Source organism: Porcisia hertigi, chromosome 35 (genome assembly GCF_017918235.1).
Source record: "Porcisia hertigi strain C119 chromosome 35, whole genome shotgun sequence".
NCBI lineage: Eukaryota > Euglenozoa > Kinetoplastea > Trypanosomatida > Trypanosomatidae > Porcisia > Porcisia hertigi.
In genome coordinates, this window is record NC_090594.1 from 284352 (window position 1) to 306185 (window position 21834).

General features: G+C 58.9%; 5 protein-coding genes across 5 annotated transcripts; all 5 read left to right on the forward strand.

Annotated features, from left to right (window-relative positions):
• Positions 1–488: 488 nt before the first annotated feature.
• Positions 489–8048, forward strand: JKF63_01059 (uncharacterized protein; the record flags this gene model as incomplete). The annotated part of the gene is made up of 1 exon (XM_067897108.1): positions 489–8048. The coding sequence occupies one exon, from the start codon at positions 489–491 to the stop codon at positions 8046–8048; it is 7560 nt and encodes a 2519-aa protein (XP_067753265.1).
• A 1004-nt stretch (positions 8049–9052) lies between these two features.
• On the forward strand, positions 9053–10216 carry JKF63_01060 (uncharacterized protein; the record flags this gene model as incomplete). Its single annotated transcript, XM_067897109.1, has 1 exon — positions 9053–10216. One exon carries the CDS (start codon positions 9053–9055, stop codon positions 10214–10216), a length of 1164 nt encoding a protein of 387 aa, XP_067753266.1.
• Positions 10217–10747: 531 nt separating this feature from the next.
• JKF63_01061 (uncharacterized protein) lies at positions 10748–12478 on the forward strand (the record flags this gene model as incomplete). The annotated part of the gene is made up of 1 exon (XM_067897110.1): positions 10748–12478. The coding sequence occupies one exon, from the start codon at positions 10748–10750 to the stop codon at positions 12476–12478; it is 1731 nt and encodes a 576-aa protein (XP_067753267.1).
• Positions 12479–13299: 821 nt separating this feature from the next.
• Positions 13300–16560, forward strand: JKF63_01062 (uncharacterized protein; the record flags this gene model as incomplete). Its single annotated transcript, XM_067897111.1, has 1 exon — positions 13300–16560. The coding sequence occupies one exon, from the start codon at positions 13300–13302 to the stop codon at positions 16558–16560; it is 3261 nt and encodes a 1086-aa protein (XP_067753268.1).
• A 993-nt stretch (positions 16561–17553) lies between these two features.
• Positions 17554–21288, forward strand: JKF63_01063 (uncharacterized protein; the record flags this gene model as incomplete). The annotated part of the gene is made up of 1 exon (XM_067897112.1): positions 17554–21288. One exon carries the CDS (start codon positions 17554–17556, stop codon positions 21286–21288), a length of 3735 nt encoding a protein of 1244 aa, XP_067753269.1.
• Positions 21289–21834: the final 546 nt, after the last annotated feature.

Below are 21834 nucleotides of genomic sequence, written 5' to 3' on the forward strand. Positions count from 1 at the left end.
CACTCTCCCTCTTCCCCCCCCCCCTCCCCTCGCGAATGAGAGGCAATGTTGAACTAGGAGGGGGAGAGAGCATGCGAACGGGTGGGCGCGCGCGGAGGGTAGAGGGGCGTCAGCGAGATCTGCGAAGGATTCCCTGTTTTCGAATTTTTGTGCTGCGCCTTTGCGGGAGTGAAAAAAGGGTGAGGGGGGTTGGGGCATCGTTGCGACTAAGCCGCCCACCGCTACCACCACTTATAGCATGATGTGGGAGCAGTGGTTCAGTTGCACTTCCCATGCTCTATTCTTTCTCTTCCTGCTGTCCCACCCAACACACTTGTGATTTACCTGCGCCAATACAGAGCGCAAAGAAAGGCGGTTGTTCACAAGACAGCGACCAGTCCTGCTCATGCGTGGCGCACTGTTGTCCCCCAGTGCGACACTCCCACAGCCATCACTCCTCTCTCTTCAATACCATTCGCATTCACTCCGTTTTACACACGGATAGGGGCATGACGAGTGGCGTCAGCAGCGGACGGCACACAGTGCCATCCTGTGCGACCACGCTGCACGTGACACTCCTCACAAGTCACTACGCCTCGGCACACGACAGGGAAGATAACGCCGTCCCCCCCGGCAGCAACAGTGCCGCCGCTGGGCACCGACGCGATGCACCACCGAGCTCCAAAGCGAACAGTAGCACGAATGCCAAGGTTGCCGGGGGTGAAGGGGTCGAAGTCTACAGCTGCAGCACAGTGGCAGATCACCTGGACACGGTTGCCCGTGTGCTATGCGCTGTTCTGCGGCTACAGAACTCCGCCTGCGACGATGCGGTAGCCGACGCGGCGCGGTGCATTCAAACAGCAAAGGCTGTACGAGATGACGTCGTACCGTGGGCAAACGTCGCTGCGGCGGCGGCCCTTGCGCAGGAAAAAAATCCGCTCCCCCACGATGGCCTGAGCCCCTTTTTCTCCTCGGCCGCCTCTACACTGCCTTCGCATGTCACTACGCCACCCTCGACTGCCTCCGGGACGAAGAAAGGCAGGGGTCGATATTCCCTTGCAGCCAAAGACGGCGGAAAAGCTTCCTCGCCACAGCACCCCGGTACAGTGAAATCTCCGCTATCAGTCACCTCCACGCCTTCCTTGTCGTCGCTCCCCGGGGTGCAGAACCAGACGAGTGAAGCGGAGCAAGGGCCGCGTCAGCTGTACCTGAGAAGAGAATTGCCACCGTGCGAGGTGGTCCTAGTGCCAGGTGCCAGTCCAACGTCCGCTCAGTCGTACGTCATATTTGTATACCACCTGGCTCACGAGGAGGACGTCCTCGCGGCTCTGTTGGCCCTCTCTGCGGAAGAACCGAGCAGCAGCGCCGATAAAAAGGATGCACAGCCATCGGTCAGCCCCGAGTCCTCTAGGAGAGAGAAGTCGAACACACAGTCTTCCCAGGCCGCCGAGATTCTCACACAAGCCCTTTGGAGCACCGTTGAGGTGGTCTTGCCGACCTACCCACATGTGACCGGTGGCCGCCCTGCTCCTGCCCATGTGCCCGTTGTGTGGGCCTTGGCCGATCCGCGAATGCTGAGAGGCTTTCTTCCTTGCACCTTGGACGACACTGACGATATTTTCTCCTTCTACCCCTGTCCCTTCCACGACCCCATGTGTACTTCTTCGTCGATGTGCCGTCGTGATGAGGCGGCCGCCGTGAAACACTTGGTGCGGCTGGTTCCACGTTCGGTCTTCTACCTCTATGACCCCTCGAGCAGCAGCATTGTTGTTAAAGATACGCTCGCTGCTTTCCAGCCGAGACCGGAAGAAAAATCGCACTCGCAAGAGAGCTCTCATAGTGCGGCCCCTCGGCTCAGCTGCAACGAAAGCATCAAGAAGTGTCCAACACCACAACGTGGCGGCGTCAGATCCCCAGCTGGAGCAGGAGCGAAATCGGCTCGTGTTACTGGGCCGGCATCCAGTGGACCAGGCAGCTCTAGGGGTCGCAATGTACGGGGTGCAGCCGGGGCAGTCGGCGCATCAGCCAATCATGCATCCGTGCTCGCGGCATCGGGGCCGCACCGAGTCTCGCTACAATCGCGGTTTTCGAACGGGGGGGTCGATATGCAGGCCGCGCCAGATGAGTTCCCGTACTGCACTACCAACCCTCGCTCATTGGCGCAGTACCTTTATTCGGGAGGCCTAGGGGCAACAGCAGCAGCACCATCACCACAGGTGGCAGCGTCGGTTGCGTCACCGCCGTCGCCGGCGGATCTTGAGATGGAGCTGACGTGTTTCCTCAACAAAATGGCCGCGTTCCAGCGCGCAGTGACGTCTCTCTCAGAGGCGGGTGTAGCGGCATCGAAGACGAACGAAACAGTTGAGGAAATGTGGCGCACACACGCATCGCTGCTGACGTGGGTACGCGCGTACCTGAGCTGCTCAGCCGATGTGCCGCTGGCAGATCGCTCAGCGGCGGTGCAGGGGATTAATTGCACGGACGGCGAGTCTCGAAGAGGGTACCAGCAACCGCCTCTTGCGTTTGAAGAGGTGGTTCGCCTGTCACTCTCACGATGCTTACCTAAAGATTCCATGTGGCCACTGCCTCTGTGGGAGGTGGCGCCGTTGCCCATCGCACCGGTGCCCCCCTTGACCCTCCGCTCCAGCGGGTCTGATGATGTCGCCGTCTCGACCAATATGACGGTAGAGAGCATTGTGCCATGGGCCAATGCTGTACTGTCAACTCTGGTTGGTGATGATGATAAGACTGCCGGCAGTGCCGAGGCAAACAGCCGGGCTCCCTTTGTACCGCTGCTAAGCCGCCTCGTGCACCTCATCGACGCATACAATACGTGGTCTTCGAAGAACCGGCTGACCCCAACGCGGGTCGCGAACAATGATTGTCACAACCGCACTTGTGAGGTGGTCGTCGCAGGCAAGGCACCAGGCGATCACGCGCCGGATGGGACGTTGATGGTGCCGCCGTCCATGGCATCAGGGCTCTACACAGGCGGTGTTTTTAACATCATGAGCGCTGTTTGTGTGTGGGTGGCCACCGTGAGCACATCACTCGCTCACCAGCAATCCTCGAGTGAGTTAACGGCGTTGTGTGTATCGGAAGAGTCGTTGGCATCGAGCAGCGCGACTGGGCCCACTGGCAGTCGTGTTGCAATCGCGCCGTCAGCCGCCTCTTCCGGACTCTTCCGGAGGTATGCACAGCCATTTCAGGTTCTGCAGATTGCAGGCAATCGCGACGAAAAGACCCGCATGGGCTCTGGCGCTCTGGCGGCCGTCGTCCCCCGACTTTACACTGCTACGGAGACACCAATCAACGAATCAGCCGCAACGCACAGTGGGAAACGGCTCGTCATGACAACGTCAGAGCGTATTCACAGCCAAAGCGCGGATGTGGCTCTACCGCCGTATCCTCAAGAAGTGTCCTGGATGGTGCGGCACGTCATTGCAAAGAACGCGGGGCACTTCGAGGTGAACGTTATGCGCGGCACGGACACCGTCACTCCGCCAACCAATCACCAGGGCCTGTGCCCCATGATGCAGGATTTGGCAACCGGAGGATCCCCTTCAACCGCCTTGCACCAGAGCACGATAGCCACGATGACCACCACCACAAAGAGCGTCGGGCACCTTCTCCAACAACAGCGGCGCCGGCTGCTCCGGCACATGTCTGGTGTTGCAACGAAGCTTCAGCCCTACTCGCAAGGTGTCCATTTAATCAAGGAGGTGGCACGCGATTTTCTTGGACGTCGCCCGATCACTGAAACATCAGTGACACTACAGGAGGCGGTGGAGTCTACGCTGGCTGCCCCGAGGTCGCAGACAGCCGCTGGCAAAAGATGCAGTGGAAGCGTGGGGACATCGTCGCGGCGGGACTCCAAACAGCACCGTGGTGAATCAGTCGACACTGGCGCTACCGGCACACAGCAGGTGAGCGCACTCAACCTGTTGCAGCGCTACCTGGTCTCCGTGGATCCGACGCACGCGCGTCTGGCAACCAAGTCGAAACTGGTGAAGCCAAAAAACCCCGCCCTTTTGGTGAAGCGTCACCGCAGCAACGAGAGCAACGAAAATCAGCTTCTGGCGGCACGGGCGGCGGCAGAAAATCTCATGCCACAAATTTACGAGCACGTCCTTCAGCAGGCACTCCTGCATCAATTACTGCGAGAAACCGGACTGGAATCTGCAGCCCATCCTACCCCGGCACCCCATCATGGTCATCTCCCCACCGCTGTCACGGAAGACGCTGCGTCGGCGAACGACGACTGGAGCATAACGCAGCAGCTGCCAGTGCAGGCAATCGTGACGTCCATTGTGGATTTCCGAGAGCGATTTGGTGCACATAACGTTGCATGGCGCTCCTGTGCCTTTCACTACCGTCCCCTTCCGTTACCAACCGCGATGACAGACACTATCACTGACAGAGGTGTCAACAGCGGTGCGTTTCCGGAGGAGGCCGCAGATGACGGCGTGTACCGCACGTCTGCCTACGCGCACAACGCCCTCAACGTTCACCCGACACGGCGAGTGACTCACATGTGGATTGCCGGCGTGGCCGTACCGAATGCTCAGATGGCAAAGGGCGGCACCCAAAAGGGGTTACAGTCGCACTCCGACGCGAAGGGAGGGCAAAGCAGATGCTTGTCACTCGGACGACAACGGTCGCGTAGGTGGGTGGTTATGGTCCCTCGGGCGGGAGCTGTGACACCGGTTGAAGTCTACGCACTGTGGCAGTCTCTCTTACAGGAACAGTCGGAACAGACTGCAAACGTGTCTGATGAAAACCGCATCATCGCATCCGTAGCGGACTCGGCAGCGCAACTGCGTGTCGGTCCAGCGGAGTTGAAGATGCGTGCGATGCACCGCCTCATCGCACAGTACATGCAAAGTCATGCCGAAGCGTCGACGTCACTTGTTCGCGGGAATGGCATGCCTTCGGCTTTCCCTGAGAAGACAAGCGCGACAGACGGTGCCCCAATGCGCTTCGACACCCATGAGACACTTTACCCCTATGGCGATGCCGTGGTGGAGGTGTGGATGAGCGAAGTGCAGCGTCTATGTCGCTACATCAAAGCTACCGAGGTAATCGCCACTCTTCACGCCGCGCCGTCAAGCAAAGAGGTCACCAACATGCACCTCACAGTGCACTGGGATGATGGATTACTTTTGACGTGCACGAGCGGCAGAGGCGGTCGAAGTGGCCCCAGTACGGCTCCTCCCACCGATGTGCTGCTCACCACCTGCAACACTGTTTTGGAGCGGCGCGAGGGTGTGTCGCGCATCCGATTTTTCCGCTACCCGAACACTTCCTCTAGCACCATGGCAGGCGCTGCTGTCTCGCTGAAGGAGCTGAGCGGGCAGCAGACACCGATCTTGCCACAGGGTGGCGTCATGGAAACGTGCACGGCCCTGCTTGAGGAGCCCGTCACCCTCTATTGCGTGCACCACTGTCCACCAAGAATCACTGCAGCCACTGTGGTAGAGCTAGAAGGGTCATCTGAAGAGGAGACCGTTTGCGAGGTCGACGAGCGCACCGGTGTGGTGCACCGCTTTTACGCATCGGGGAAGCAGCAACTGTTGTTCCCTAGCGGTGCGATGATGGTACGGCGGCCTATGGCGCCGGTCCACTCCAAGTCAACCCAACACTACTGTGACACCCTGATCACGTTAGACGGGCGGTGTTTTGTGCGCAACGACAGTACCAGGGACGACACCTTCGCGGACGCACCCCTTCAGCACTCGACAGGGGCCCCCCCTGCTGTGTTTCAATGTGTGCAGGCACGGATGGCACGTGCGAGCTGCGTAGGTACGAAAGGCGGTACCGGCATCGATGACACGCACGCTCCGCCGTTTACACACATGGAGAGCACTTACGATGCCGTGTACCACTGCCACATGCGCTCTCGCCAGGACGGCTTGACGGTGGCAGAGTATGAATCCCTATCGCCCCACCCGGACAGCGAGGTCACACACCACGGCGCTCGCGCGGCCTCCAAGCTCGCCCGGGTTGTTGTGTTTCCAGACGGCACCACCATCACTACGGTGGCTCCGCGAGAAGCGCGGCGGCGTGCCCTCGTCCACCACTCCAATGGAACCTCCGTGCTGGCGTCGCTCTCCTCCCCAACGCTGTGCGCCTTGTTGGAAGAGGTGCAAGCGGTGGAGGAGAGCCTTTTGCGGTCGGTAGGGGACAGAGCGGAGCTCTCCGTGCGGTGGTGTGTCGAAGCGTCCGTCTTGCCTCGTGTATATCTTGCGCCAGCTCAGAGGGGAGGCGGCAAAGAAGGGAGGGAACGCGTGCCCGCCTTTGCTGTCGTCTTCGGTGATGGCACGGTGTTGCAGCGGCGATGGGTGGCCGCGGTGATGCCTCCAATCCCGTTTACCACCACTGGCACCGAGGTGGATGCGTTGGCAAACGCGGGCAAGAGCAATGGATCTGGCGCAGGGGGAGTGGAAGAGGGCGGCCCACACGGCATCCCAGCGTACACCGGGGGCACGTTCGAAACCGTACTCACGCGCCCCTCCACCAGTGCGGTGCGCATTCTTCACCAGCACGCCATTGCCACCATCGAACCTGCTGACGTGCTCGCCGCCATCACACATGCTTCTCCTGCTGCGTACGCGGTCGGCCAGGGACTGGTGTTCTTTGATTTAGCGTGTGGTGGAGGCCTGCGCTTGGTGGACGCGGCGCGGTGCGTGTGGGAGGTGCGCGGACTGGCAGCACCCGAGGGACCAGAGGTACTACACCCGGAGCGTGCAAGCACATACCAGGAGTTACTGCAGGCTTTGGTCAGTCCTCACTACAGTCCTCATCGCTTGCCCCGCGCAGTGCAAATGATGTATGCCCGCGAGCAAGAGCACGAGAATGCAGCTTATGTGCAACGGCGTGCCACTGGGTGGTGCCCGACGCTTCCGCGACGGATGCGTGAGATAGCGGAGCCGTTCATTCGAACTGCACAGCTGCTTCGCACGGATGTGCTAGCCCCCATTGAATCTGCCGCCGCTGCAGCCGAGGAGCGCTTTTTTGGCGCTGGCGGCGCTCTGAGCAAGCCCCCCTCCGCCACCGTCAAAGAAGGATCATCGACGGCAACGCGGGATGGCTCCTCGTTGACAAGTGTTGTCCCAGAGCGCCTGCTGCGCGTGTTTCCCGTGTGCTTTGGCCAGCTAGATAATGGCGAAGCCATTCGGTACTGGCACGTGAGCGAGGTGCCCCCCTTGCTCTCGGGGTCCCGCGCATCGCTCACCCCGATAGCCGCATCGGAACCGCAGGTCATTGAGCGTCTAGTTCCAGGGATCGCGACCGGCAGTGTACTGGGGTATATCAGCACAGCACCAGGGCACACACATGATGCTGACGCCATTGGCACTCTTTTCTGTGGGCAACCAAGCCCAACTAGCGGGAGTCGCAGTGTCCTCTGGAAACGCTTAGTGAGTGTCGCCAGACTGTCTTTGCTCTGCGCTGGAATATTGGCGCCAGCCATACCTCCGGCGATCAGGCCACCCTGTGCAGTGTCCTTTCTTTCCGCCCAGGACACCAACACTGCCGATGTGATGTCCCTCCCATCACTAGCCGTGCTGCTCAACCGTGGCAGTCGCTGGCTCCCCCCCACTCTTCAGCCACCACAGCAGTTCGGTACTTATCAGGAGAGACGACGTGTTGGCAACGCTGGTGCAGAGATCGGTAACGCCAATGTGGCGTGGGTGCGCGATTCACCGGCTGCCCTCTCCAATGCGGCGGTCAACGCCGCCTACGTCGAATACGTCCTGGAACAAGTGAGCCTCGCTACGGCCGTGACGACATCGTGCGCCGCCCTGCAGAGAGAGGTGGTGCGAAAAGAACTCCACCGGCACGAGCAGCTCGCGCAGCTGAGTCACTACCATCGTGTGTTAAGCACTCAGTGGCCTATGGAGTTGCCGGCGTCGGCGCGGGAGGAGCAGGTGCGGTTGGAAATGCGCTTCGAGGACCTGCAGCGCAACTCACGGTCTACTATGCAGACACCAGCAAGGAGAAATAATCCCCCACCCACCCTCGTATCCTCGACTGGTGACCCCGGAACTATCGAGCGCATGGCGGTGTAGAGGAGAGTTGCGCACGGAGGTGCGCACACTGTGGGACGGACTCTCCTTTTGAGGAGCAGGGGCTTGAATGTAACTGAACTCTGTGCTTGTTGGGGCGGGGGGGGGGGCGAGGGGCACACTCGGTGGTTTTCGTTGGTCACTCTTCTAGTGCGAGATGCCGCAACTTTATGGTGGTGTGCCTTCTGGCGCGTCTCCGGCCACCACCAAACAGGGAAGAGAACAGCATTCGAGTGCTGATCCTCGGTATCCACCTTGCCGTAACCCTCCTCAGTCTTTTTTTTGTTGTTGCTCCCCCTCCGCCACACGCACACACACACACACACACACGCGCGCACAATCGATAGCTGACACGAGCGTGCGGATGTCGCTGATGTACACTAAACAATGGATTAAAAAAAGGGTCTCCACCCACCACCACCTCTCAAATGCGCTTACACAGAAGGAAAAAGTGGAAAGCGGTGATATTGCATAGTCGTGTGTTACGGCTGCAATGTTCGTGGGTGTTCGTCCCTAGGCATTCGATTGGCGCATGACAGCGCACAAAGAAAAAAAATAAACACTCCGCCCTCCCCCGCACCCCTTTGCATCTTCCAGGGACGACCAACCGGATGAAGTGATGTAAAACGGTCGTATTTGAGAGTAATATCTGCGCTTGAGTGAAGCTTTACGCTAAACACGCGTGCGGAGAACCGCCACAACCTGACGCATACGAGAGTGGACGAGCTTGAAAAAAAAATGAAGAAGGCGTGCGGGCGAAGCATGCGCGTGGCTTACAGGACACTTCGCCGCAATTAAACTAGACACGCACACCTCCCTCTGCGCTACCCTTCATCTACTTGCACACCCCCTTCTGGCTTTCCCTCCTCTCGAAATTACGGCATTGTCATGCTCGTCGGCGGCAATGCTGGGCTGGGAGCCGGAGACACGCACTTCTCATCCGTCCTTCGCACACATGCGCACGTGCTTCAGTGCTTTTGGCGTACAATACGCCTGCCCAGCTCACAATGCTACCGTACGGCACACTCTGGAGGCTTGACCAGATGCTTCACCCGGCCAATCCGCCGCGGCGTCGCACGGCCGCGTTGCGCCGCCGTCAAGCCCTCGTCTACTTCCTGTGGGGTGTCTGTCTCGTGTCGATTTTCCTAGTGCCCTTCCATTACGCCTCATTAAGACGCATGCGCATCGACGCCGAGCGCGAGTCGCTTGGGCTGGTGGCACCAACGGTGGATCTCGAACAACTCCACTTGCAACAGGATCAAGCGTTGCAGCGCCTCAGGTTGTGGGCTGCCGAGAACCGGATCGGCAAAGACCCAAAGACGCATGGATACAACGCCAGCGATGACGCTCTCATCACAGCGGACTTTGCGCTGGTCTTCTACCTACATCCGTCGTCGCGGACGCGCTTGGATGGTGTGTTTGCGCACCCATACGTTCAGGCGCTGGCGGGAGGTGGGGTTGGGGTGCTGTGGCCTCAACTGGGCGACGCTACTAGCGCCCGAAACGCTTCAGGCCCCCCTGGCGAGCTGCAAAACCTGCTACGCGCCCCTACACTTAGTGAAGTGGCAGCGAAAGCCGCAAAAGATGCATCAAAGCCGGCAAAATGTTTGATTGCCCTACGGCGTGATCTTCTGCCGGTGGAAGTCAACGGCACGAAAGATGGAGGAACAGATGACGTTATCAGGGCGCTGCGCGAGGCGCTCTCAACAGAGAAGGGCCTCGGTCGCTTCGACGTCGGTGAGTCTTCAAATGCTGGCAAGGTAGAGGCCGCTATCGGTGATGTGCGGGCTGCAACGGAGAGGAAACTGGCTGCGCTCCTCTTGTGGCTGACAAGCAGACAGGCATGCAGCGATGCGCAGGAGGAGGCCCTCAGCCGCGTCTTGGCCTCGTGTCAAGCGCCCTTATCTCGCTCCATGCACACGAGTTTCGACTGGAGAACTACACCCGAACCCTCCCTTTCCGCTGTGACCATCGCAGCCACCCTGCGCGAAACTGAGACGGCGCTGCAATACCTGTGTCTCTGTAGCAAGCACGGCGTGCAGCCCCCAGCTGCCTTGGTGGAGCGGAGCAGCGGTGCGACCACGCCGCTGTTCCTCGTGGATCCTGCTCAACTCGCGACAGGCATGCAAACATGCACAGAAGCTTGTGTGTTTGGTGGGCAGCGGGTATGAGGGGGTTGCTGTGCTGCCACACACACCCCTTCCCCCCACCCTCCCCCCCCAATTGGCGCTCCTACCAGCGTGGGGGGCTCCTCTCGAGTAGCCCTTTTTTTCTTCTGGTGGTCTTGAAACGGAGGGGATGGCGAGGCTAGTCTTGTCTTGCCCTCTCTCTCGCTCTCTCTTTTCCTCACACACGCACAGCAGCAGCAGCAGCGTTTGTGTACCGCAGTATGGCGCAATGCCTCCCCCCCCCCACCCCACCCCCCCAGCAGCTCCTGTCTCTATAGTGATTTTCACCAACTACCCCTGAGGAGGGTGTCTGCCCAGGCAACTTACTGCTGGGGTGTAGCACAGCGTCAGTCCTGGGTCACACACGTTCACCACCTGTACTCGACCCCTCCTCATCACCTGTCCTCCTCCGCCTTTCTATCACCCTTCTCTCACGTCCCTAAGCACGACACATTATTTTGGGACGTTTCTTTTTTTGATTGCGCTCTCGCTGACCACCTACACCCCCTTCTCTCCCTCTCGTCTTACCGTGCCATGTGGAAGCAGACGGTGGGGGACTGGCAAGAGCGGCGGCAGCGACGTCATGGCGGGCCTATCTTGGACTCTCCTCAAGCTCACCTCCCCGAACCCGTCGATACCACAGAAAGCATTTCGCGAGGCTTCCTGCCCAGCGGCTTTCACGATCGCGTCCCAAAGTCCACGTACCCGGCATCCGATGGACCTGAGACTCGCCCGCGGCCGTCACAGTACACGCCCCTGGAGCAGCAGACGCTGGGCCGCTTCATTACCTCGACGTGGGTGGTGGTGAGTGGGGTCCCGGCCGATGACATCCTCGACGTGCGCGACTACTTCGACGCCTACGTAGGGTGCACCGTGGCGCACCACCTGCCCCTCGCCGCGTCTACGCAGTCGGAGATGTACGTTCAGTTTGCTTCTTCGCTGGATGCGGCGCAGGCAGTGCGTACCGGGGTCTACAGCTTCAACGTAGAAATCGGAACCGCAGCAGCACATCCACGCTCCTTCGCTGCCACGAATGATATTCCAGCAAGACAACTGCGGAGTCTTGAGCTCACTGTCGGCTGGTGCAGAGATCTGGTCTTTCTTGAGTCTCGCGAGCGCCTGCGGCGTCAACTGCTAGAGGCGGGTCCACGAAACCAGCGTCGTGCAGTTTTGGAGCCTGTGTCGTCTGTGGGGAAGGCACCCGGCACGAACGAGTTGTCGGGCACACCCTCGCCTGCGTCACCATCGCTCGAGTCCTCAGCACGTGGCTCGGATGCGGCTGCGGCGACCGACGGGGAGGACAACAACAACGCAGCCGCACATCCGCTGCTGCCGCGGCATCGTGGGCGGCCATCAGGATCCCCGTCCGACAGCTTTTCCTCCACGGTAACAGGCCCATCGTCGTCTCGCTTTGCGGCATCCGCTTCTGCACAGGCGGGTGCCGCAGTGTCGACTAACCCATCATCTCCGGTCCCCCCGCCGGCCTGGGATTTGGCAAGCAACTACCCGCACAGCGGGGCGTACCACTACGCGGAACAGCCCTTCTCCGATAGCCATTACAGCAGTCTGATGCGCGGTGGTAGGCAACGCTCAACGGTGCTCAGCCTTTTCTTTCACCCATGCTCTTGCTCACCCGGCGCGCAGTGGACGATTTTTTTTTACGTTCCTGTCCGATTTGCGCTGCTCCTGTTGTGGACCGCGTGGAATGCAGTGTCGCAGCTTCTCTCTTCGCCGTCGGCCGTTCTGTCTCACCGTAGACAACCTAGCCTGCGACAGCACAATGCCACGCATGGTGACACCGCCCCTGCGGTGCCGACGCAGTCGCTCTTGCCATCACCATCACAGTGGAGGCTGCGCCGATCGCTGCGTGTCGGTGACGTCGTACCATACGCCGCCTCACCCTTCGAGTACATCTCGTTTCTCTTTTACAAGTACATCCCGTTTGCACCGGAACCACAAGAGGTTGATGTGGTACTATGGAGTTGGCTTGTCTTGCACAGTCCACGCCCACAGCAAAGCCTTCGACAGTTGAAGCAAAGTGTTATGGTGCGTCAACGGCCCATGAACGCCATGGCAGGACGTTTTCCAACCGACAATAGCCTCCACGTCGCCGCGACGGACCTGAACCAGTGGGGAACGCAGGCCCTGGGAAAGACTCATCGAGAGCTGCCGGTGCTGCTGGCGTGGAGGCCTGCATGGTGGTTCACGCGTTACTCCCCACTCTCGCTCTTCATTATGCTTGTGATGTTCTACTACTACTATTAGGTGCCACAACGACGGGTGTGAGGAGGGGGGGGGCGAAGAGGAGCAGAGCAGAGCAGAGTTCTCGGCATCAGTTCAGGTATCCGTGCTAGCATGGATGTCTATGGGTCTGTGTGTGTGTGTGTGTTGGATTATGGCGGTACTAATATGAGGGACTCACCGCTATCGAGAATCGCAAGTCCGGGTGATGCGGAGCGGGAGTACCTGACAATGGAAAAAAAAAACAGTCCAGAGAAATATCGTCTTCATCGAATGGATATGGACAAAATGGCGGTGTGTGTGAGAAGGGGAGAGAGGGAGGGAGGAGGGGGGCAGGAGGAGGAGGAGGTCTTCTACTTGGCGGCACTAAAACCTTACGAAGGGAAAAAAGGGAAACGGCTGCCATTTTACTCTCGCTTGTCCGCTATGTCGCTCTTCGCCCCCTATTCAACTGTAGGCTCTATTCTTCCCCAACGCTCCTTTTTCACCGCCTCCCTTGGCGTACTGTTTTTATATTACGATTTCCTCTTCTCCCCCTCCCCTCTCCCCCCGCCTTGTACGAAGACCGTTTTGTGTTGTAAGGAGGTGCCCCCTTTCCACCATTGCGATTTCTTCCTCCCTCCTTTGTTCCACTTGGTGCACATCAGTCCTGTCAGGTGTGTTTTCTACGCACGGGCGGCTTGACACTGAAAACGTATTTGAAGCTCGCAGACACCTCAGCGTCGTGGGGTGTACATAAATTGAATCCGGGGGAGGGGCCAGAGAAGAAAGATGGCTGAAGAGAGCGTGCGTACAAGATTTGTTCATTGTCCTTTCCGGTCTTCATTCGTCCCCGTACCCTTGGTATGACTCGCCAGTACCGTCGTCACGCTGGTGGCACCGCGTCAGCAGCTGTTCTTGCGCTCGCTATCGTTATTTTCACCCTATGTGTAGCCGCCACAGCAACTGTGAAGGTTAGCTTTGTCTCCGATGAGCACTACGATCCCGCCTACGGTACTCCAAAGGCCTATGGCACTTGCACCACCCTTTCAGCCCCGCCGTTTGGCCGGAGGGGTTGTGACGCGCCCGACACACTTCTGGCTGTAGCCACTAGCGATGTGATGATGCAGCGCCCCGCCTACACGTTCTTTGGGGGCGATTGGCAGCGACATGACATGAGCTCTACCTCCCTGACGACGACCGATGTGTTCACGCCGATGTCGCAGTACTTTGAACGCATCTCGCTAAGCAACGAAGATACCGCCTTCAACAAACCGCGTGTGACTACTGTTCTTGGCAACAACGACGTAATCCCAGATTATTTCTTCGATATCTCGGATTCCTCGCAAGCCACCATGAAGGCACAGGTCGGTGTGCTGAAAAATTATACGCTGCTGAACACGACGCAAGGAATGGTAATGTCGCGCTGTGGCTTCTACAGCGGGGTTGCCAGCGCGAAGCTGCGTGTGCTGGCCCTGCACACTCTCGTCTGGGCATACAAGCTATGGCCGGCCCTTGCCGACACCGAGACGGACCCCTGTGGTCAGCTGGCCTGGATGGTGGAAGAGATCAACGCGGCTCGCACCGCGGGGCAGAAGGTGATAATCACTGGCCACATCCCACCCCTGCCCAATGTCTTCAAGGTCATCAAACACGGCGGCGTTGGTCCCGTGGAGAAGGACATGTACTGGAAGCCCATGTACCAGAGTGCCTACACGTCCATTGTGTTCAACAACAAAGATATCATCACCCTTCAGCTCTTCGGTCACACCCACCGCTTTGCTATCGTCGGTGATGAGGAAATGGGAGTGCCGCTAATCGTCATGAACGCCATCACGCCCCTGTACGGCAATCGGCCCGCGTACCTTGTCGCTGACTTCGACACGGCAACGTGGAGGCTCAAGACTCTGACTCAACGGCATGCAAACACTGACTTTATTCAGTGGAGCCGGGGGCTAGAAGTGGCCGCTGCCCTTGGCATCACCGACCTTTCTGATGTCTCGTCTGTTCATGCGGCAGTGGCGGGCATGTTCACAGACGACGCGCTGTTTGAGAACTACATGACCCTTCGCACCGGTGGCGCGATTGACGATCCCTGCACCACGACATTATGTCGCGTGTACACCATTTGTGCAATGTTGTACGCTAGTCACGATAACGTCAACAGCTGCGTACTCTCGCAGATCCCGTCGTCATCGTCATCGTCGGATCTCAGCAGCAGCAATGACAACACGCCCAATCTTGACGCGTCTACCCACATCAATGCCCAGCCGCAGTACCACATCCGTCCGCCGAGGCACTGGGTCAATGACCCCAACGGCCCATACCGCGATCCTGTGACTGGCAGGATTCACCTGTACATGCAGTACAATCCCAATGGCCCTTTGTCGGCCGATATCGAGTGGTACCACATCACGTCACAAGACTACGTCAAGTGGAGGCGCCCCGAGTCGCCAGTCGCCGTGCGGACCAACAACTGGTACGATAAACGGGGCGCCTATTCCGGCACCATGATGGACAACAACAACAACGAGCCGGTCATGGTGTACACCTGCGCCGTGTCGAAAAAAATCCAGCGCCAGTGCATCGCTACCATCTCATCGAGAGACCTGACCGGCAAACGTACGCTAGACGCGTTTGAGCAAAGACCCCTAAACCCCATCCTCACGGAGAATAACGTCCCCGGACTGGTTGGTCTGGACAACTTCCGCGACCCCACCGAGTGGTGGCGGGACCCCGCCAACTCCAGCCAGTGGCTCATCGCATTTGCCGCACGCATTCAGGACACCGAGGGCGACAACGCGCACGTCGTCGTCTTCAGCACGGCCGACCCGACTTTCCAGAGCGACTACAACTTTTCCCACAGCCTTTACATCTACAAATACGACAATGACAAAATGTTTGAGCGCCCCGACTTCTTCAGCCTGGGACAGGGCGGCGAGCACTACCTCAAGGTCTCCACCATGGCCTCGCTTCGCGACTACATCATTTACGGCTCCTACCAGGCCGACCCGGTGACCGGTAAGTACGTCTTCCTAGAGGATCTCTCTCGCACCTTCACCTTTATTGACTACGGCCCCTTCTACGCCTCCAAGACGTTTTACGACCCGCTGCTCAACCGCCGCATGATTTGGGGATGGACGAAGGAAGAACTGAGCAATGAGCAAATGACTACTCAGGGCTGGTCTGGTGTGCAGAACCTGCTGCGCGCGATGGAATACGACAGCGCCGAAAAAAAGCTCAAGACGTACCCCATTCCGGAGCTGGAGGGATTGCGTCGGAGACGCCTCTACTCGCAGCCGGGGACCAACCCGCTGGTGCTTGCGGATGGCAGGCCGCAGACCCTCATCATGGCTGGCACCAACGCCACTCGCCAGCACGAGATAATTGTCACCTTCACGCTTTCCAGCATGGCGCTTTTTGACGGCACTCTCTACTACACCGAAAGAACCGCGCCTGAGTTTGGCGTCATGATCCGTGCCAACGCGAACCTCAGTCAGTACACAACTGTCTCGGTGCGCATGCCGGCGGCGACGCGGCTGCCGTTGTTGAACCGCGCCCAGGACTCGATGTGGGCGCCCATCAAGGTGTATCCTGGCGCCCGCCGCAACGCCGCGAGGAACTGTAGTGCGGAATGCGCGAGAGTCCGCACGTGTGTGTCGTGGACGTACACATCTGCGCCGCCCTCAAGGTGTGCTCTGTACTGGAAAACAAGCCGACGCGAGTATGACACGACCTCGCAGAGTGGCACGGTGAATATCCCTTTGCTGCACATGGGCCGCACCCACTCTGGCTCTATAGGCACCACCCAGTCTCTCTTGGGACGCGCGCCTGTGAAGCAAACAAACCCGAACGTGGTGCAGTTGCGCATCTTTGTGGACGACAGCATTATTGAGGTATTCAAGGATGGCGGTCTGGAGACCGTGACCGGGCGTCTTTACCTTCCCGGTGGTGCGTCGCAGACGGGCATCGCTGTGTATGCCAAGAATATGGGCACCGTTACCATCACGGCCTCGGCCGAAGTCTTCTCAATGAACTCAGCGTTCGCAACGGACAGCGGCCCAGCTTCGGACCGTGCCTACACAAACAGTCGCTACAACTTGCTTTCGGTGCTTGGTGTAGTCTAATCACACGGATGGCGGGGGCACCCTGAGGCGTGCAGACAGGCGAGGGTAACTTGGAGGAAAAGCCCCACCCAACCCCCCTGACGGAGGGGGTGGGGCCGCGTTTTCTTACACCCCCCCCCTACCCAACTCCTTCTGCAGTCTTCCCTTCTCTCGTAGTGCACTGTCACTTCATTTATATCGACTTTTCGTTTTTTGTCGTATTACGGCTGCATCCGGGGTGTATTTTCGTGAACTTCTCGGCTTTCTCCGAGGCATATTCGTGTATTTCGTGAGTAGAGAAAGGCGAGTGAAACACACACGAGACGGCATCGGTATATAGCTGTGCGTATAACTAGTTGGAATGGGTCGAGGAGGTGGGAGAGGGGGGGGGGAGGTACGACGTGAGGAACAAGGTGATGCCCCCACCTCCCACACCACCTCAGAAACACACACACACACACACACCTATGTATTTCACTGTCACCCCCAAAAGAAAAACACCTCCAGCACTCGGACATGCTCGTAAATATCGGGTATACCAATATGTATATATATATATATATATTTATATAATTTATTTATCATACGTGGCAGAGGTTGTGGAGGTTCGACCGCTGTCATCGCGACGTTCGGGAGCACCAAATCAACAAAACAGGTGACAAAAAAAAAAGAAACGCCATGTCACTGAGACTCGTCGCGTTGACTGTGTATGCTAGACTTCCCCCTGCCCCGGTACTCTTCCCTTATCCACCTACCATGCGCTCGCCTCGGCACTGCTCATCTCTGCATCCGATAGGGAGACACCCGTGCACATGATCTGTTGTAGAACCCATACACCACTTCCCCAAGGTCTGTTGATCATAGAACGACTACTCATCGGCGTTTTAGCCGCTGGGGGCACTCATAGAGAAAGTGCGTTGAATAGCGCACCGACACAAAACACAGAATGCTACTACGCTCACCAACTCGGCGATCGCTCACCCCTCGACCTCATCGTCCCAGCTTCCCTCAGCGATGTCCCTCACCGACTTTTCCTTCACCCAACTCTTCTGTGCGTTGAACGAAGCAGCTGCTGAACCGCAGCTCCCGCTCCCCACGGCGGAGGCCACCGAATCAGTGGCTAGCACCGTGCCCTCTTCAGCAGTGTCATCCGCAGCGAAGCCCCCAAAAGAAACTGCCACCCTTTCTACGCACGACTGTGTCCTCCTCAAGCTGAGCCTCACGTGTGCCATCTGCGGTCGACTACTGAGACACCAGCCTGCCGCGATCGAAACCTGCGGGCATTGCTTCTGTTACAACTGCATCAACGTCGCTTTAGAGAACGGGTGTGCGCCACTCACGGCAGAGTGGCCGTGGTGTACGTTGGCGGAGGTGGTCGGGGCCGCTCAGGTGCGATGGGCTGCCGCGACTGGCGAACCCGCGTCGGCGAAGTCGGGCTGCACTACAGCAACCGACCCTCCAGGTGTCTCTATGCATGCCACCGGGGAGACGACAGATGAGCATCACAACTTGGATGAGGTTCAGGCGGCGGCTGCTCCAGCGCTACGGGCAGCCCTTTCCACCACTGTTCTGCCGTCACGTCAGCCGCGCAAAATGCGCAAGCTGCGTCAAGTGTGCCCCTTGTGTCTTGGCCCTGCCTTCAAGTGGATGCTCGTTCCTCTCCCGACGATCGCGGATCTCTGTACCGCTCTACACGCAGCGTATCCAGAGATGGAGAAAACGCTTGGGCTTCTCACGGCAGCCTCGCTGGACAACGCCGCACCCATCACAGAGTCGGGGCCTGCCCTCACCACCAGAGACGAGGCAGAAGGGCAGGTCGAAGGCGACCAAGAGGGGAACGGGCGACTTGTCAACGCCCCCTCCAGCAGCATCACGGACCCCTTTGCGGCTCGCCCATTACTGTCCAACGCCGAAGTCTGGCGAGGTGGTCAGGGTAGCCAAGGCGAAAAATGCGTCGACGACGAGAAGGAGCAGCGGCGTCGCCGAGGCGGGGGTCCGCGAAAGGAAATCACGTTTGCTGCCGACATTGCATCACGGGTGCCGAATGCTCCCGCACCAATCGCTATCAATGCAGACGTGTCGCTGAATCAAACGTCTCAACCAGTCGCTGATGGTCCATGCACGGCATACAAGGTGAGCGTACGTGCCAACGAGGAACACTCCTCCAACTCGGCCGAGGCGGAGGAACAGGAAGGGAGCCTCTCAAGATCAGCTTTAGCTGCGTCCCTGCAGTTCAGCGCTGATCTGATTCCCTCTCCGGCGTTATCCCCGGCAACAACACGGGTGCCTTCCCATCAAAATGCGCCCCACGCGTGGCCGCGAAGTGGTGCGCTCAACGCGCTAGTCTCGACACCAATGTGTCGGGAGGATGTCCTTGGGAACTCACCTGCAGATGCCAACGACCACAGCGACGCTCAGCAGGTTGGACCGGGGGGCGTCGATGCCATGGTCAGCCCTCACCCCCCCACTCCTGCCCACCATTACGAGGACACGGCGCGTGACAATGCACGTGTCGTATCCGGAGTCGACGGCTTCAAGGCCTCGCTTCCACGTTTCCGCACCCAGCGCCATCCTTGGCTCCCAAATGACACGGTCCAGACACCGCCATGCCAGGGCGGCGTGCCGAGCCTGATAGCGACGCCCTCAATGTGGGGTGAGGAGACGGATGGGTTGGCACCGTCATCGACATGTCGGCCGATACTCCTCGACAGCATTGATGTAGCCCGGCGTGCACACGCCTCCCCCATTCCCGGATGCGTTTTTCTGTGGGACGGAGTGCAAGAGGAGGAAAACCTCAAAAGGCGGGGCAGTGGTCAAAGCTGCTCCACTACGCCGGGACTGGCGAGTCGATACTCGTACTCCGCCATCAGAACCGGTGAAATCAGTGAAGGCGCGTGCTCTAAAGGCGGAGCAGAGAGGTGCGGGTGTGACGCGGACCGTGAACAGCCACGTCGTGCTGGGATAGGTACATCATCAACGAGGAGCTCCCGCACGCTGGGGTCAGCGCTGTGCTCTGTGCACCCACAGGATATCTGGGAGTTGCACACAGCGCTGGCTCGTCGACATCCTCGACTCCCTTCGTGTTTTGCCGCCCTGCGGCACGGTCGCATTCGCTGGCAAGAAGACGTGGCATCAGAACCGTATGTCAACGAGCCCGCAGCTGGCTCAACACGTCACACTGCCCTGCAACCACCGCCGCCGATCCTTTGCGTGGCTGGCCACTACCCAAAGCAACCGTGCCCGTCGTCCCAAAGCAGATCATCGAGTTTGTGTCTTCTCGCAACCCTCACACCAGCTGTCTGCACGGCCTTGGTAATCGGTGTCCCATGCTTGGACATGGCGTGGGTTGTGTCGCCAACCTCCTCGCCTTGGACGGCGCACGCCGTCTCTGGGTGGAAGACGAGCACCGCAGTGGTGGACAGAGCACCACTGCTGGTGGAGAATGGGAAGCAGGGGTCGAACGCATTCCAGGACACATTAAACAGGCTGACGGCGGCGCCCCAAACTTCATCCAAGTCACCGCGACTCGCAATACCCCTGCCTGCCTCGTGGATGGCTACAACACAGCGCGCACTCCTGGAACACCTCCACCCCACCACACAAGCGCGTGGTGCCCAAGACGAATTTGGCACCGACGTGACACGCGGCTCCGTACAAACGTACCAGTTCTTTCTTTTGCCGGACGGCGCCACCCGGCAGTTGGTTGAGATGCTCTACCATCAGTGGAACCCTGGCGAGTTGTGTGAGTCAGGGCAAACAGAGGATACATCCCCGTTCGCACCAACGCCCCACCAAACCCCGTCGCGCAAGCGAGGCAGAGATGCGGTGTATGGCATCGGCGTCGCACATGATGGCGGGGACTGGTCGGTGACGGATGGCCACCCGCAACGAGCTTGGCGACGTTTACTGCTGGTAGCCGGCGGTGCAGTTGTCGAACTCTCCTGGATGCTCTTCGAGGCCCTTGTCACAACCACCACCGCCTTGGAATGTGACGACAGTGCAAGTGATGCGGACTCCCTAGAGAATTCACTAACTTCACATCTACGGCATCTACACGCTAGCGTCGATGACAACCTCTGGGTCCACGTAGACGTGGCCGATTACTGCAGAAAGCCGTCGCCGTCGCCGCAGACAGCAACGGGTTCTGTCCGCACCAATGTTGCCAGGGACACGCTTTTCCTTCTCTACAGCACAGCAGTGGCACGTGATGTATTCACACAGCTGGTGTCGATGACGGGTGTGCGTGAGCAATGCACGCACATCTCGCCTTCCTCACATTCGACACCCGCCTCGACATCGTCAGGCGAGCACGGCGCGCCCGCCATCCGTGCGTATTTGCAGCGCTTCAAGACCTTTCTCGATCGCCTTGCCACGCTAGTCGCCCTTGCTGCGTCGCCAGTGCTCCCCGGCAGCGGCTCCTCTTATGAAGGCGCGCAACTCCAACATGAGGCTCGACCATCCAGCTGGTTATTGGAGAACATCGCGCAAGGACGATGCTGCGCCGACAGCAGCGCGGCAACCTGGCCAATACCAGAAATACACGAGGCTGACGGCGACGACAGCGTGGCATTTACTACAACAGACGAAGTGCAGAGCAGTGGCGAGCCGGCAAGGACACCATGCGACGCCGATTTTTTCTCGAATGTTGAGCATGGCGCAGAGGGCACATCGCTGATGGAAGAGGCTGCGCCTCCTCCATTATACAGAGCCGGTGTGTATCGTACTTTACTTTACGCCGACACTCCGTAGCTGCTAGGCCCTTTATTCGGTTTCGCAAGCCGGTGTCGCTGCTCTCCCTACTCACGCGGCTTGCTCTCACAGAGGTGCACAAAAATATACCAAAACAAACTCAAGTCCTGTCGCGGCCTTTTTGGTACGCGCACAAGCACAGGTGTCTGTGTATGTGTGTGTGTGTCTGTGGGGAGAGGGGAGAGAGGGGGGGGAGCACACTCGTTTCATCCCCTTCCTTTGACCCCGCATTTTCACTGAACGCCTCTCTATTTGCCCCCCCCCCCGCCTCCTCCTCCCCACCCTACCGGTGCAGATGTCTGTCCTGTAGTCCTTCAATTCTCTCGCGCCCCTCCCCATCCCCTTCCCCTTCCTCTTCCCCCCCCCCACCTCCTATTCCTCGCGGGCATTTGGGAGCAAAGATTGCCGACAGCGCTGTTGAAATCGGCAGAAAACTGAAGCTGTCAAACGCAGGTTGGCCGATCCCCGTGTTTGTTTGGAGTCGTTGTTGTGCTAGGGAGTGTGGATGTTCGTGCGTCTGTCTAAACACTGGTCCTGCTCTCTTGA